At 40.1% G+C, this 17,534-nt stretch overlaps 2 protein-coding genes across 3 annotated transcripts; one reads left to right on the plus strand and one right to left on the minus strand.

The window, feature by feature from the left end:
• The first annotated feature begins 175 nt into the window (after positions 1-175).
• Positions 176-10,093, plus strand: LOC134189664 (sterol regulatory element-binding protein 1-like). Of its 2 annotated transcripts, none has more exons than XM_062658014.1 (15): positions 176-379; positions 716-975; positions 1,042-1,368; positions 1,447-1,561; positions 3,537-3,773; positions 3,949-4,070; positions 4,972-5,155; positions 5,216-5,386; positions 6,126-6,309; positions 6,994-7,237; positions 7,294-7,447; positions 7,514-7,799; positions 7,862-8,054; positions 9,208-9,375; positions 9,756-10,093. In XM_062658014.1, the coding sequence occupies exons 1-15, from the start codon at positions 259-261 to the stop codon at positions 9,894-9,896; spliced, it is 2,907 nt and encodes a 968-aa protein (XP_062513998.1). In that variant the 5' UTR covers positions 176-258; the 3' UTR covers positions 9,897-10,093. The 2 variants fall into 2 exon arrangements, with proteins under 2 accessions (XP_062513998.1, XP_062513999.1); XM_062658015.1 differs by having other exon boundaries at positions 177-379; positions 3,973-4,070.
• Positions 10,094-10,701: 608 nt separating this feature from the next.
• LOC134189939 (mitochondrial intermediate peptidase-like) lies at positions 10,702-15,137 on the minus strand. The gene is made up of 2 exons (XM_062658336.1): positions 14,766-15,137; positions 10,702-12,567 (listed from the first exon to the last, which is right to left on the minus strand). Exons 1-2 carry the CDS (start codon positions 15,135-15,137, stop codon positions 10,876-10,878), a joined length of 2,064 nt encoding a protein of 687 aa, XP_062514320.1. The 3' UTR covers positions 10,702-10,875.
• Positions 15,138-17,534: the final 2,397 nt, after the last annotated feature.

A 17,534-nucleotide genomic window follows, 5' to 3' on the forward strand; every position in this document is an offset into this window, starting at 1 on the left:
TTAGCTAGGCTGTCGGACAATAGGATAGACATTATACGTCTAGATGTAGTAACGAATATCAATTGCTTGCAACTACGCCGTGCCTCTCGATTTTATTGTGCCTTCTGTGCAGCACTCAATAGCATGCGCAGGTGGCAGTCACGTGCCAAAGGCCAGCCCTACTGCGCTTGTGCAGTTTGACGTAAAGTCAGGAGATTCGTCGACACTTCGCTATTGGTCTTTCAGTGTGTCGAGAGGTGCCGTGTGAAGACCAGGGGGATGGACGATAGTCAGGAGTTTCAGTTGTTGACTGACTCCAGGCTGGAGTTGCCGCTGTGTCCGATGTCGTTAGACGACTTACCCCACGACCTCGACGAGAGGCTCTTCGCCGACATAGACGGTATGTTTAGCTGTAATACAACCCTTTCTACTTCTTCTGCATCACCATTTGTTCTATTGAGTCGAGATTCGAAGTACTTTTGTTGCTGTGGGCGGTGGCACCCGGAAGTAGCAGCTAGCGTGGGTTGAAGCCGGTCATGTTGCTTGTCTACGCGAACGAAATATGATTTTTTGGCTTCTTAGGTCGTCGTCGAATTACAATGCAAGGAAGAATAGCGTCTTTAGTGGAACTGTTACGTTCGTCGTGTAATAGCGGGTGGGCGGGGTAGTACGTCGCCTTCGGTGCTAAATGACCGCAGCTTTTGTACGTCTTGCAATCGCTCCTTTGTCTAATTAGCTGACGCAGTATTAGCCAATTCAACGGAGGCGCCTGACGGCCTTCTTCACCACGAAGAGGGTGACTATTCACAACAGATAGAGAGCTACCCATCTCACAGTCTTGGAATGAGTCAACAGGACTTTCACCAGCATTGCATGTTCGCTTCGACTGTGAACAACTTGAACAGTCAAAGCGGACCGGATATTCGACTCATGCAAACCCCAAGAATGTTGACTCAGAAACAGTCTGACCATCTGCAGCCACCTCCAACCATTCATGTAAGAATCATTGTAAACTTTTAATTTTCAATTAAAGTTTCACAATTGCATGTGTTCTGTGACCAGACTAGTGGCTATCAATCTCAACCAACAGATAGTGGAGTAACATACCAGAGTCTACCTAGTGGTGCAAATAATCCTGCTATAATGGCTGCATTGCAAAGATTCAACTTCAGCCAAATGCTGAATGGTCAAGTAATGGGTCTCCCAGGCCAACCTAGCCTCATAACACCTGACCAGAGACTAAAATTTCAAGACATGAAATCTTTGGGAGTCGGTGGTGGAAAGACAGAGAAACGGTCGGCTCATAATGCAATCGAGCGTCGATACAGAACGAGTATAAATGACAAGATTATGGAGTTGAAGAACCTTGTAGTTGGGCCAGACACGAAGGTGACGATAATTTGGGGCTGCACCTCTACAGTTCTTAGAACCTTCTTTGACATATTGGGTGTGTATCCTTTGATGTAGATTAACAAGGCTGGGGTGTTGAGGAAGGCTATTGACTACATTAGATATTTACAAGGCATCAACCAGAGGTTACGGCACGAGAATTTATCTCTGAGGAAGGCAGCACAACATGGAGGTTAGCATCAGGAGATTATGTTCTGTGTTATAATGAGGATGGACGTGCCAAAATAGACAGCATAAGTGTGTTTTCAGTCACATTTTCAGTGCATTGTGGATGGCAGTCACTTGATATTTTTGTAGCTCTTTGTATCACATGGTGTGTGTGCGTGTTCTGCGTGCTTTTGTGCTTGCTTGCTTGCTTGCTTGTGTGTGTGTGTGTGTGTGTGTGTGTGTGTGTGTGTGTGTGTGTGTGTGTGTGTGTGTGTTGCTATGTGTGTTATTGTGTGTTCCATTTGTTTCATCTGCAACCAAACCATAGAGAGTGATTGGATCAGAAAGCAATTACTTACATTAAATTTGAAAATCAAGGGATACTAAATCAACACTGTCAAGATTGGGGCCTTGGATACCTTGCATCCATTACACCCTACAAATGTAAATTTCTTAGGTTCTCCAAAATGAGGAATCATTGGGATGTGCAATTTTGCCCATTATATTGCTATATCTGCCACATTTTGGCAATAGATCAACTATTATTTTGCTTTGAGTACCTGAGTAGTGATATTGTCATATGTGACCAGGTCATTGCACATTGATTTGAAACATTGTATAGGTTACATAAATATAGAGCTGGCATAGCATCTGTTTTTTTAGTATGAACAGTTTTCTTCTATGGCAAATACGTCCTTTACAGGCTGCAGCTGATAGAAGAGAGTTACAAATGTGATCTACTTTATGTCATCAGTATCCTTGAAGTGAAGTCATGGAGGTGTACGACAAGGGTACAGTACTATCATGTAGGATATGACAAGGGTAATATCTGACAAGGGTACTATTGTCTCTATATATGAAGGAGAGCTGCCTGTCTGTTTGTATGCATGGCTGGGCGTCTCTCTGCCGCCTTGTGTCCAATCTCCGCCAAATTTGGCTTGCGCATACCGAATCTGTACCAGCCAACATTGACATGGCTGGATTTTTTGAGTGCACAGGGTCCCCTTTTGAGGGGTCAATCCCTGCGTACAATTTCTCAACGTGAACACTACTAACGCTATTAATTTACTAACAACTAATAATCTAATCTAATTTGCCCATGCGCAGAATGGGATGGTGAGCTAGTGTAGGATATGACAAGGGTACTATCGTTTAGGATATGCATAGAATGCTGAACCACTTCATGTAGATCCTTTCCACTGTACCAACTACGACTTTGACCAAGCTCTATCCTTGTCCAAACTAAAGAACAGGCATCTGTTTTAGAGAGCAGATTGTGGCATTGATTTTCAATGAATTGTTGAAAGTGTTTGTGATAGTTATTGTATGTGGTTTTAACTAAAGCATGGCCAACATATTAAATAGTTAATTTATGCTGTTATCAAGACTGTTATCATGATCATACAGTATGAGCAGTGCAGATTAGAATATACAATCACATGATCAAAAAGTTTCATGAATACAGTGCTCTAGCACCAGATCCCCAGCTGGTTTTGTTGTGCTGCTATGGCGTTTCAAAATCTTGGGGAAAGCCGTGATTACATTAGCCCAATGTTTGAATATAGCTGTAGGAATCATGTTTTCATGTTTGGTATTTGGTATCTTGTCATTAAGTCTGTGTAGCAATACTTTGTTTGAAAGATGAATGGCTGTGTGTTCTTGAAAAGTAAGGGTTAATTCACAACATGAAATGACTTAGTACGTTTTACAGAATCTTCTATAATGAGTACTGCAGTATTCTGATTGTGGTGGTGTGATTATAATGTGTCCTACATTGAGTTTGTTTGTCTTGATCTTGTTGTGGTATGAGTTTGATGATCTAAAAATATTTAGTGAGGTATATATTGTCTTGTCTTGGCAACTGAGTCTTTATTAGATGCTGCTATGTGTCTGCGTGCATTTGTTGTTTATAGTTGGTCATGTTTTTGGTGGCTCATTGAGTGTATGCTGGTAATAGTTGTGTTGTAGATGGTAGCCATCATTGTCTCATTTTTATGTAGATCCGGCTGCTGTTGCTGCGACTCTTCTTGCTGTTGATTCACAGGCAATGATGGATTTACATTGCTCCGATCCTCCTCGTTCTCCATTTCCAGACACAGATCCAACGAGTGTGTACAGTACAAGAAATGCTGTTAGCAAGTCAAGGTCAACGTCAGGAGAAGAAAAGCTGATAGATGGATGGAGAGAAAGTGGACAGGAGATTGACGGATGTCAATCTGGAGACTCGCCGTCATCAGGTCAGATGCAATTAATTCACATAATTAACATATGAACTATTTTTAGATTAAATAAGTTGAACAAGTTAGAGACAATTATGTGATAAAAATTTTAATCAGGCTGATGTAGATTAATAAGTAAACTAAAGTATTTACACTAAATAATTTGTAGTATTTTGGAGAATGGATTGTGTAGATGCCACTATTGATAACTCTCCAGAGAGCAGTGCCGCTGGCAGTCCAAGCAATGGTGTGGAGCAAGTCGAGACTCCGGCTGTTGAGACACCACCGGTCACTCCAGAGGAACAACAGAAGCAGGTGGGCATTCTTTGTGAATTGAGGTAGAAATGATTTGGTAGAGAAGAAAGATAGGAATAAAGTAGAGATGAATAGGAACATGTGTTGTGGATGATAACGAGTGTGAAGGGGCTAATGGAATGTGTGACTACAACAGGAATGGTGTCTGTGATGTAAAAAGAGGGTGTTGGGGTTGGAGAGGTCAAGTGTGTCAAAGGTGGCACAGATAAGGCAATGAATAGTAGGGACGGGTCATAGAAATAGACACTGAGAGGTCTGCTCTAATGTGTCGTAGGAAATCTCATTAATTAGTGGGTGGTAAGTGAGATCCTCATAATGCAGTTTGTAGGCAACTGATGCAACAGATTTGACGAAAGGGGAATGTGGGTGACATGCTTAGGGATTGAAATGGGAAGGGTTTACTTTATTTACCAGCAAGAATTTTAGTGAACATGCCGACATGATTAGTGAGATGGCAGGTCTATTTGGAAGTTTAATCTCTAATTTATTTATGCTTGTACAGTAGGTAATGATTGTGGTAATGACTGTGTTGGAATAAAGGTCGGGTAATGCTGTCTTTTAATTTATGCAGTGTCCAGCCATTGATTATCTAAAGATGTATGGTGTTGACTTTACAACCAGAATGTTAGTGCCACCCTCAGATGGAATAGATTTTTGCTTTAGTCTTATTGAGGATTTTAAGAGTCAGTAGCAATCATTGGCCGTGTGTATTGACATCTTATATCTTTCATTACACTTTATTTGGAATTTATGTATGTAATTGTTGATATGTGTCGTTACTCGTAAGTAGAGACAGACGGTTGTGCTTTGGAACTAAACAAGTAGATGATTGGTTTGGACAAATGTTGTTTGATGTCATAGACATGAAGCTGTGCAATGGTGTAGTTGATACTTCTTTCAGGTGAAGAAAGAGCCACGATCACCTCGTTCAATGAATCATACTCGCATCACTCTCTGCATTCTTGCTCTCACTTTTTGTCTTCTTCTCAATCCAAGTTCTTTGATGCGTCAAGAGGAATCTTTCGGTGGTGCTCCTTCTGTTCATGGAAATGGGCGTCATCTTCAGGGACTTTCTACTGAAATAGGTCACACTTATTTTCATTTAGTTTTGTGTATTTGGTTTGATGTGTCTTTGTGATCTGTAGGCGAGGTTTCATTGCTGTTGTCTGTGGTTAGCTGGATCGTCAAAGCTGTAGTTGTTTTTGCCTGTTTGGCATGGGTCTTGGTGTTTGGAGAACCAAGAGTGGCACCATACTCAAAAAGTTTGGATGCTTTTTGGAGACACAGACGCACAGCTAAATCTGAAATGCGAAATGGTGAGTTTTCTGTTTGTTAGGTAAAGGAAGTCTTGAGCTACTGAGCGTTGTAGTATTCTGTTTGTGGTATGTGGAGTTTGTATATCTTATGATGTCACTGATTTGTTTTTCTGTGCTACTAAACTGACTGACCTGAAAATTGCTTGTTAGTACAGTACAGTAGAACCGTGCTAATGAGAAGCTCTGGTAATCTGTGACTTTTGAAGCAGTTGGTTGTAGATCATTGCAAGGTTATGAGCATGTCTATCGAACACAAACAAGAAAGAAACTTTCACACAAGTCGACAAAATGGCGGTTTTGAACAAATTAGGAACAATTTTGTGCATCATAGTTTATGAGTGATAATGGTCCTGGATGAAGCATAATTTCAGATTTTAAGCATTTTGATAATCTGCACAAATTCACTAATTCGATCTGCTATCTGCTGATCGTGGTATAAGATTAGTTCAGTTTTACTGTACAGATAAATCTGAATCTGAATTAGGTGTTGCAAAATAGACTAGGTGATATGCAAGCTGCATTGTGATGCACATGCGCTAGGGTTATAATAGTACTGCTGTAGACTAACGACTGACCCCACAACCAACCAATTCCACGACCAACGACCTGCAATAGTGCATGTGCTCGCTGGTGTTAATTAATTATTTTTATATTTTTATTGTGGCGTATTAAACGTGACTAGTGATGTACTGTGTTATTATTTGGCAGTTTCAAGGTGTCTACTGCTTGTGTTGTGTAGGTAAGATGTCCTCTGCTGTGAAATACCATTCACTGAGTCTTGCTGTACTGTCTCACCCTTTACCCACTGGTGTTATTGATGTCACCACTAGCATTATGTGGAACATACTAAGACAGTTATTCCATCTGATATCAGTTGATCGGCTTATTGTGGCTGGCTCAAACTACTTACTGCCAAACAGGAGGTGAGACTAGCATAAAGATCAGAAGCAGGGATAAGGGGCATAATCTGATAGTACGAGTAGTATTGGTTGCAGCTGTATGATTATTTATGACACTTTGTGTGTGCATCACTTGGTAGGATTGTCAAAGAACACAGAGATCTATTCAATGTAATATGTTATTGTGTTATAAATGATAGTTAGTTATTCTGTGTTGATGATATTTCACATTGACGTTCTTCTGATGAACCATACAACTTGGTGGTGTTTCAGTTTTGGCTGAAAGTCATATTCGGACGACAGTTGTAGTAGGGACAGCCAACAAAATGTTACTTTATATAATGGTTTTAGTTGAAGTACATGGAAAAGTGTGAAGTAGTGGCCAGCAAGTCAGACATTTGGTCATGGGTGTCATTTGTCATCACATTGACTCACTCGAATGAGAGATCGTCTCAGTACAGTGGCCAAACTGGATGTAAAGTTGAGATTATGTAATAACCAGGGTCAGAAGTGTCAACAATGAGAGCTAGTTTGGGTAGAAGTCGACTTTGCATTTGACTGTTTTGAGAGATGTGACATATCTGTAGAACATGCAGTAGAGTTTGAAACATTTATCATGAATGTGAACGTGTCAAAATGTTTTCCTGCATATTTTCAAAAATAAATGTATTACTGCTAGACACCACCACATTGCAGTGTGTTATTTAGGTCTGACATTCAAGACATGAAGACATCCGCCAAACACGCAGCTCTTGCTTATCATGATGTCCAGTTGGCTTACCTGAGTGGCCACATGCCTGCTGACAGGCACTTAGCATTTCATGTTGCCTTGTCATCTGTCAACATGGCAGAGTGTGCCGGAAATGAGATAGATTGTGAACAAATGGCAAGAATATATGCTACAGCAGCAATTCAGTTGAGAAGGGATCACTCCAATCTTCCAGTTGTCTCGGTTAGTATGTGGTTAGTCGTCGTGGTCTCTTCTAATATTGAGTTATCTTTGTTCAGCATTTGTTACTGTCTCGGATGAGGAAGTCATGCACTGCTTTGCCAGCAGATCTTCATTGGCTTGCGACACCGGACGGAGAAGACTTCTTCTTCTCAGCAAATTGGTGGCAGATGGCACCTCCTAGTCACATATGGGCAAAGCCAACAGAGCCTGGTCATTGTTTAGCTGATTATTTGTGTACCATCATTTTGTTAATTTGGTTATTTATCATTATTGTAGGCAATTTTTGTGGCTACCTTGCTTCTCTCTTTCGACAACAGCTTTTGCACAATGGTTTCTTTAACTTAACCGTTTCTGATGACAAGAAGACTTCTCCAGATGTTGATGCTGCTTTATCTGAGTTTTTACTTGTTGAGGAACTGAGTGACTGTGATGAGTTAGACATTGTGTCTTGTTGGTGGGCAAGAGTCGGCCAGATGGCTTGTTACTTAGCAAAGAAAGACATCAGTAAACTTGAAGAAATCCATCATAGACTGAAGAAATTACCATTTCAAATGAATGACAGGTAGTATTGTTAAAATACAATATGTATTTATTGTTTTGATACATGTATTTCCTGTATATTAGTGTTCTGATTTGCCCTGCTGTTAGCAAAGTTCTCAGTGTAACATGTCATCTAAAGATGGCATTGAAGACAGATGGTGAGGTTCTAACCTCAGAGTTGCTGAAAGAGTGCAATAGTGCTACAATATGTTTGGAACAAAGTATGAAGCAAACAAAGAGAAGAGATGAGACCGTAGAAGTTCCAAGTCTTTTCAAGGTAGATGTTTGGGTCATAAACAGCAGTGATATCAGATAGTGTTCAGTATTCTTCCCAGTCTCTCAGCTGGGAGATTCTAAGCGTAATGGGTTTGTTGTTGGGCTAAATGCATTGCCCAGTTGATGATTGGTAAAGTGACAGCTCAATAGTGAGGCACCATAAGTATTATTATTTGTATCTACATCCATTGAAACAAATTTACTAACCTATTAAGCCATGCCACTTTTATGCCACTTCTTGTGTTTAAACTCTTGCCTAAAGAATCATTGACTTGATCTGCATAGAGTATGGTGTAGCAGATGATGGTTAAGTTTGAGCTTTGTTCCCAGTCAGTCAGATTATTTGTCTTTGATTTCTGTATTATTAGACAAGTAGAACAGTGTATGTAACTAGGAAGAAAAATGTCCATGATGACGTTGAGCAAGTGTTGCTGATATTTTCTCCATTTAGTTTTTGCCATTGTTTTCGCTTTATATTTCTGAGATAAAGCGCACTATAACAAGACAATCGGTAATCTTTGCATTTTGTGTAGCTCAGTTATAGTGAAGTGCTTGAAATGGCACTGAGACCCTGCAAGTGACCAATGTAGGTGTGATTTTTGATTGTAGTGTACTCCCATTGATTAGATATGATGGGTAACTTTTACATTTTGATCTCAGTTATGGTTCTATGTTGTTTGTCAAACTAAATACATATCCGATGACTGTTATTCATCAAGTATAAATACTGTTGCAGCTAGTAGTTTCCAGACGTTATCTAACTGAATAGTGCAAAGAAAGGTTGGAGTTTGACGCTAGTACTACTGTGTCTACGAGCACTCTGTTTGTAATTCAATTTGGCAAGACCTTCACTACTTCGTATATGGGAGAAGTGAATAAGATGTGGGATTTCTGTAGACCTGGGTCACTATGATGATGATGACATAATTTTAATTAAATTACTGTAGGCTGTACACTTGTCTGTGCCAGTCATGAGAATATGTAATTATGTTAAGTTAGAACCCCAGACATCTGTGACTGTTAGTTGTGTATGCCCAAACCCACATCTTCTTCAGTGTGGCATCACCTTATTTGCAGATTATATTGCTTGTTTGGTTGTATGACCTTTTTATGGTGTTGTAATATAGCTGTTGTATTGTGGTTGTTTATTGCAGTTGGTCCTTGTCTTGGCATATGACCTGTTGCTCAGTGCTCGCACTCAGCTCTGGCGTGGAAGTGAGTTGTCTGGACGGTCATCTTCGTTTACTGCTGTGACAGGATACCAGAAGGATCTGACCAATTTTGAACAACTGAGCAATGGCATACCTTCAACTACTGCACAGGTACCGACTCATTGTGTGTGTTTAGATGTCCCGTACAGTCAGACCTCATTATTCGGACACCCAATAAAAAATCCAACACCCTCACTTTCTGACTAAGGTGCACGTGAAACCAATTTACATGGGTCAACTTGTATTTGTTACCAATAATCCGACAGAAACCAGCAGGACAGACACAAGGTCGGAATAACAAGGTCTGACTGTAGTATAGTGTGACCAGTGGTGAGTCTGACTGTCTGACTGGCTGGCTGTTTCCCTGTTTCCTTGCATGTCTGTTTGTCTGCCCATTCTATGAGGTGTCATTGGACTGCAGCTTTTTGCTTACATTTTCATCTTGTGGTGGGAAGGTGTATTCTGTTATGTCAATGTGGATATTTGGTTAGTTTCAGAAACACAAGGCTGCATATCGTATGATGTCAGGTGCCAACCCTGTTTTAACTCAACAGCTCCTTCATCATCGAGCTTCTGTCCGACGGTCAGAGTGTTCTCAGGGCTTATCAAGAAAGACGTTTAGCTCTGCTTAGCACAACAATAATTATATTCTAGCACAGTGTTGCAATTTTTGTTACAGTTAGCCCGACACTGTTTTGACGTCACACTTCATATAACATAGTATTTCATGTAGGAGAGGTGTATAGAAGGTTATTGAAGGACCCCATTTACGTGGCCCTTAACTTTATGTTTGTGTAAACTTGATAATAGCAAGCTTTCCTACTGTAAACACTGTGTATGGTAAAGTAGTAGTTAGTAGATTGAACTGTATGCTTTATGCTATAACAAGATGAATAGATACTACACTCAACCTTGTCAAAACAACTTCCCCAACTGTATTAAACATAATTCCGATATATTCCTTCGGAAGCAAGGCTGTGTTTCCACTCGGGGACTTCGCATCAGGGATGTGTACGGTATCTGAACAAATCTGTTTTGCAATGGTGCAGTATTCCTCTATTCCTCCTGCTGTAATACATTGGGCCGCTCTGTTACTGAGTCGAAAGCAACAGTCAGTTGTCACTGAGACTCCAAATTTAGCATCTAGGCACATGCAGTAGCTGCTGATTTCTCTCTTGTATTGATGACATGCAATCCCATACCAACAAATTTTTTAGATGCCATCTAAACGGCATTGTCAGTGGCCATCTTCAAGAACGCACACTGCTTTCACGGCTCAGGTTTAGAATATAACTGGTTTAGTGCAGGTGGAAACAGGCAGTTATATTGGTTCAAGCGCTTGTGGAAACACAGCCCAAACGTTGAGTTAGTGTTGTTCATGAATGCTCAAGGTACACTACAGACTGCCATAACTGTTAGAGATAGCGCCCAATGGCTGACCATGATAGGCACACATCTACTTTTTCTCATCTCTTGTGAGGCTAGAAGCATGACTTATGAAGTATTTTCAAATCGTATTTTGTCCGTTTTCAAAGTCCAATAGAGGCAAGTGAGTATTGGTATTGAGACAATGCAAGAAACTAGATCAACAACGAGACACCTACATGGGAGCTATTTACATTCACTGAGAAGAGATTCACAAAGCTCTTCTACACTTGGCTCACGTCCGAGTATATCGTTCAATATATCTGTTGGTGGCTTTGATCCTCCATGAGACAAAAACTGTTGTTTCAACTTCTCACCAGCTTCTCTGTTGAACTGCTGCCCTTCAAAATGTTTTTTCCACAAGATATTTCTGACAGCACGAGCAAGAAGATATGAGTAATATTTAGCACCATATGCGCTCAAATGAGAAAAACGTTGCAAACGATTTTCATTTGGGAGGAAAGGTGCCGGCCAGTACCGACTCATCATATCTAGATGCACTTCACTAGCAGACTTTAAGTTCATCGCATTATGATAACCATGAACCTCCAGGTCAGTAAGGGCAAGAATAACCTGGCCTAATGTCTGTAATCCAATTCCGATTGGTTTGCCTTTGCCAAACTTTCTTGATTTGAATATGTGCCCATCATCTTGTGTGATGATGTTGAGAACAACCGGATCATGAGCAAACTTTTCCATCAGATGTGATGGTACCTCAGCAAGATCTGTTGCACATCTTGTACCGCTGACATGTTGGTACTTTGTTCGACCTAGAATAGAGTGCAAAGCATGACCCATCTCATGAAACAAATTTTCCATCTGGTCAAAAGAGAGAAGAGTCGGCATCTTTCGTGGAAAATTACATACCAAAGCAACAACCGGATTCTGATATGAACCATCGCTGAGTCGATGACCACAGCGAATAGTGAAGTGACTGTCCTGAGCCTGCTTCCCAGGTCGAGCAAAAAAATCACAATAAATAGTTCCAACGTCACTGAGCGCATCATTGTAAACAGTCAATTTGACAACATCACTAGACCAGAGTTCTTCATTACTGACTTGTAGTGACAAACCAAATACAGATGAAAATATTACATTCAGACCGTTCATGCAATGACCTAATGAAAATCGATATTGCTTGTCCAAGTCCCTCATTTCTAATCCTAAGCAGTGCATATAATATCCAATGTCCCACGGATCCAAATCACCAGCACTGCCACTCGAACTGTCATGATTAATCTTATATTGAGCAAAAAGAGCCATTTCCTTCTCAGCCAATGGCTTCAATTGTTGCGCAGCAAGAATGAGAAAGGCTACTGCTCTCTCAGGAGAACCGATCATAGAGATATAAAGTGATCGGTGTGAAAAACTTTGAAATCCACAAAGAGTAGCCAGTTCACGTCTAACTGAAATCAATCTGTCCATCAAGTCAACCTGCTCTGGAATGGCATCATAATACACTCGATACGCATTCTCTCGTATACTTGAATCATAATGATGATCTTTGGCCCACACGACTGCCTGCACACCATAATCTCGTATTGCATCAGAAATATTCAAAGGAGCAGAATGGCAACCTTCAGTAAATGCCACACCTAATGCGAGTTCTTCTTCCAGTAGACTTAATGCATGGTCTCTGCCTGCATGATTCAAATGGACTCCACTTTGCTCAAAATCATGCAGCAGTAACTTGTGAACTTGCTTGTCCTCTTCATCTAATGAATCAAATTGCGACTGAAACAACTCCAGCTTCTTAAGAGAATCATACAGTTGCACATTCGTATTAAGAGACTCCACAAAGCCTCCTAGTTTGAGGCACGACCTTCTAGCTGCTTCACGGTATTCACCGTCGGGATGAACAATACGCACAAATTCTGCCTAGCAACATCAACAACAGTCATGACAACATGAACATGTCAGTAACTCTGATGCAATGCAACATGATAATTTCGTGATGCCATCTGCAGTCTACATACCATGTAAACTGTAAATTTTTCTAATCAATCTCATAATGTACTGTAAACAGTTTTCTTCCTGTAAGCTAAATATCAGCTTGTGATGTAAGTTACACTAGGCCCGTTGCTCTAGTTATAATATCTAGTAAATGCTGAAGTAAAACCATGAAACGACAAAAGGATGCTGACAGTTATTTTGTATTAAGTTTGACTGAATCACATTTATCAGTAATGTCACTACACAATCGTAATTAAACTAACAAAAGATACATATGTTTCTATAAGTAAGGATTATTAGTATGTTGAGAGTGCCACAGACCACATTGACAGTGTAAGCTTTGACAGTACAGCTTAATTAAAACAAATCAGTTGGTCAACAATAATGGAAACCATCACAGAAGTTCAACATAGTTGCTAAAGCCACAGCTTGTAGAACATTTAGATAATTAATTAAGACTTGACTAAAAAATAAATCATATTTGCTGTTGTCATGAAGTGTGTACACAGTTTATACTAAGAGCCAGATTTGGCATTATTTTGTGTGCATGATTCCTTTGTATAGACAATGAGAGTCATCTCGCACAGTCTGAAGCTCAATTCCATAACTGGAACTCGTGCCTTGTAAATTTAAATGGTGACACCCAAAAAAGGCTCATCTCAGAACTAGAAACTATTTTAGAAAGCAGTTCAGTGCACAGCAGATCTCTACCACGATGGCATGCATGCTTTACTGGTTCTTCATTTACAAATGGCAACCGAGGGATATCATTATGCCAGAATGATCAAAGGTCTTGATGCTCAAATTTGTTGGTCCAGTGCTTGATCAAAAAAATAAAAAAATAAAAAAATAAAAAAATAAAATACAATTTGATGTGCACATGCGCAATGATATGATGCATGCTGCAAAGATTTAGTAGATGCATCCTACGAGTAGGTATGAACTATCAATGCCTCCTCAAGTGTTAACAGGGCATGCGGTCCAATGACTGTTTCCACGTTCCACTCAGTATCAGCATCATTTGTTTTAGTGTCCATTTTGTTATCTTGCATCACGTTTGTAGGCAGTGCAATGAGAAATGAGCATGCTCAAAATATCATTTGATCATTTATAATTTTATTTTGGTCGGTCAGTCCGATTTTCATGTCCAATATCCAAGCATTAACAATTTAGTTGGTCTGGCCTTAGAAGGTTAACTCATACCCATTCAGCACACTAAACAGACCAAGACCAGACCAGGCATTTCCATATCAGTCTGATCTACCTTCAAGGCAAACTGCTAGTACACACATTTTGATATTGCAATACCATCATGTATTATCATCACCTTTAGTAAAACAAAACATTGCAGTATCTTCCTTTTTAATATGCTACATGTAGATGTAGACATATCAGAATGTGTCCAAATCAATAAGAATCAAGATTGTCTTTCTCATTTTGTCCAACATCCTGACGTGTTTCTTCAGGCATCGCTTATTAACAGATGAAAAGGACAGCATCTGGTAGTCTCTCTCCCAAGTGCCAATAAATTGTTATTTTAAGTAAAGCAAAAGAGATGTTCATTTGTCCAGGTGCCTTAGGCTAGTGGATAGTAGGGAGTCGACGGCATGATGTCCAAGGAACATACAAGTGCAAGGCATTGTTTGAACACACACTACAGTACATTACTACCAAAAGCTCCCTTAATAATTAACAAGGACACTCCAGAATAGTAGTGACTAAGTCAACTATCTAGGTATAACTAGACATTAGCGTTTCACATTTACATGCTTTGAGTGTGTCACAGTGTCATTCATGCTTACAGTTCTACTAGTTGATAGTTTGGTCAAATTAGCATCAATCCGTCCCCACCGATAGTATATATAATAAATATTCAAGTAGTTTTACGTATGTCATGCATTTGCACGTGCATTAATTGCATAACAACCAATAACTAACATGAAAGCGACTAATCAAAAGTTGGTTGTACCAATGACTAATTGTAACTATTGTCAGTATTTTTTCCTATTCTTTTCTTGTGTGTTCTTGTCGCTAAAAGTCTGTATGCCTCTAGCTAGGTAGTCTACTGCTCGGTACGACTAATTAATTAAAAATAAAAACGCGAAACTGTTGCATGGACTCACAGCATCAGCGACTTTACAGACGGTATCTGACAGTTGGTCGCACAGCTCAATTGCCTTCGGACAGCCCAAATGGTCGATGACTTGTTGCTGCAGAGTTTGAGCCTCTTGCAATGCACTCTCCGTTAGCAACAAAAATCCATCTTTAGACTTGAGTTCACTGAATCCGAACAAGCCACCGGGATGAACGTGCTCGGCACGAGGCACTGACTGTAGAGAAGAATTCGAAGATAGTATTGATATTGATGATGATGCGGCATTCTCGAACGCTTCCACCAGACTCGATCGCAGTCTCATATTCATCGCTTTTATCAGTGTCGGAGAGAAACATTTTCTCCATCGAAACGACCTACCAAGCGTCCCTAGATAATCCATTCGACGCGCCCTTTCGAATCGTGCTCGCAGATTAGCGTACGCTACGGTATAGTACGCGCGCACGACGTCTGGCACTACAAGGCTGCAATAAGTGACAAGTTGCATGTTTTCAAACTTTGTATTAATTAGTTTTCGACAGACATTCGTGTTAGATCTAGATAGAGTCTATAGTCTGGATTGACAGTCCATGGATTGAGTGACTCCGCCGAGGATTGACAATATTCTATGTAAAGGACAGAGTGAGACTGGGTCGAGTCTACAATCTACCAGTGTCCGTGGCTACACAGACATTAGCAAATAGTAGAGTTCGTGAGCTGGAGATTGTACTCTGATTAGTTCTGGAACACTGAATATTTTAATAATAAATAGTGCTCACTACCTGCTAGGATGTTCTTGTATCATTTACACTAGATCTAGACTAGTAGGTACACGTATCAGATAATCTGGTTGTGGATCGACGAGACTTTACAGTAGAGCTAGTCTAGATATATAGTAATCTAGTAAGAATGAGGCATAGAAATAAAGTTTTGAACTGATTTTAGAATTGAAGCTACGAATTAAATACAAATCAAACATGCAATAGAGGGGCCGGGTCAAAAGTTCTGTACATATATACCAGTTATTTATCAAACGAGATGATGGGTGATGTCAGAGGTGCAAACATGGCAAATCCTAGTATTAGTTAATTAATTAGAATTGTTGTTTCATGTCATTTGGCAAAATTATAGATAGTTTGAAGGCATATATGATTAAGAATAATTACACACACACACACACACACACACACACACACACACACACACACACACACACACACACACACACACACACACACTCCATAGGGTGAAACAGTGTAGTTACATGATGTAGTCGTTTACAAACACAGAGATGTGAAGTCAAATCTGGCGTTTCTGAAGTTCTACACCATTTCTAAACCATCCGTTCGAACAAATGAAATGTAAATTAACAAGCAGTGAACAAGACAAGTGATGCAGCAACGATCTAACCGGTCCCCAGAAATGGTTTGATTGACTAGAGGCTCTAGTAAAGCAGCATCCAGATTACTGCTAACAGATTAATTAATTAATTAAGTAACTCAAGAAAAGCGAGACCCCTGCTAGACGACAGCCAACATTGATCCTGACTGTTAGCAAATAACACAAATAAAGGAAACCTTTGTTGTGTGAACAAATTAGCGTTAATTGTTACATCATCTATGATGGTCTGGGAACAGCTAATTAAACATTACATGATAAATGCATGTGTTTTCATCTTTTAGTTTTGCTCCTACTTTATACTGCTTTTTGTTAAAACATCTATACAAACTGAGAATGTCCTTCACACTTGCATGGCAATCATGATGAGATGTCGGAGGAAAGAGTAACATGGGCGGTTGTAGTCAGGAGCGTAGTTATGGGGGTTTGGGGGGGGGGGTAAGAACGAACCGACCGACCGACCCACTTCAGTTGGAGGTCCGCTTGTACAGTACCTCTGCATGTACACGAGTAATCAGACTCAACGGTGTATCCAGCTCAAGGGCGTATCCAGAGATGCCTCTAGGCCTGGAAGCACAAACTTGTAGTCTAGATAGTATCATGCATTATACACGTGTATAATATAAATTGTAAATTTATAGACACTCTATGATTCTTTATTAGAGCTCTAGAGCTGTCTCGTTGTATTAAGTTAATAAACAACAATTACATACTCGTTTAGATACCCAACCATCTAGATTTGTCCTATCCATTACTGGCAACGCTTGAATCTTCGAAACTATCTGCCAATAAAAGGTCTGGCAGCAGAAGTTTTCGTTTGGCAATGTGATCTCTACTGCCACGGGGGGAACGTGCCCCAGTGCCTATCCTGGATCCTCCTCCGCTGAATCATGTTTACGAAATTTGCAACAGGTCTATACAGAAGCTGTCTATAGCTGCTGAAGTGCTGCATGGCCTGGGTCCCACATTCGAGATGAAGATTTAGACTTCAAGACTCTTTGGCGGGTAATGTAAAGTGTATATAAATAGATTTATTAGAATAGGGCATGTTGAGCTGACTGAATGCATGGGAGGTCCACTAGAGCACTAAAACAACTGACCCATAAAATGCCCCAGGTACGCTCCTGTGTATAGCTACCATTGAAGTGTATCTAGATAAAGGACGTGTGATTAGTTAATGCACCGTTTACTCTAGTCAATTACAAGCTCGTAATTAGACTGACCAACATACTGACTTAATTAATTAACTTAATTCACAGTTTATCATCGTCACCTGCATAGACCATTAGATTCTGGGGAAAACAAAAAAACTCGTTTCATAATTCGTTAGGCTATGTTATGACGTCTTGCACATGCCTGTCTTGTCTTGTGCAAGTGGCTTCTTTCCTGTCCTTAATTAACT

The sequence above is a fragment of the Corticium candelabrum genome, chromosome 14 (genome assembly GCF_963422355.1).
Source record: "Corticium candelabrum chromosome 14, ooCorCand1.1, whole genome shotgun sequence".
Lineage (NCBI taxonomy): Eukaryota > Metazoa > Porifera > Homoscleromorpha > Homosclerophorida > Plakinidae > Corticium > Corticium candelabrum.

Coding starts and splice junctions, on each gene's coding strand:
- LOC134189664 (XM_062658014.1), top strand. CDS start 259: ATGGACGATAGTCAGGAGTTTCAGTTGTTGACTGACTCCAGGCTGGAG. Junction 7,238..7,293: donor CCAATCTTCCAGTTGTCTCG/GTTAGTATGTGG, acceptor ATCTTTGTTCAG/CATTTGTTACTGTCTCGGAT. Junction 8,055..9,207: donor AAGTTCCAAGTCTTTTCAAG/GTAGATGTTTGG, acceptor TGTTTATTGCAG/TTGGTCCTTGTCTTGGCATA.
- LOC134189939 (XM_062658336.1), bottom strand. CDS start 15,137: ATGGATTATCTAGGGACGCTTGGTAGGTCGTTTCGATGGAGAAAATGT. Junction 12,568..14,765: donor TCTGTAAAGTCGCTGATGCT/GTGAGTCCATGC, acceptor TGATGTTGCTAG/GCAGAATTTGTGCGTATTGT.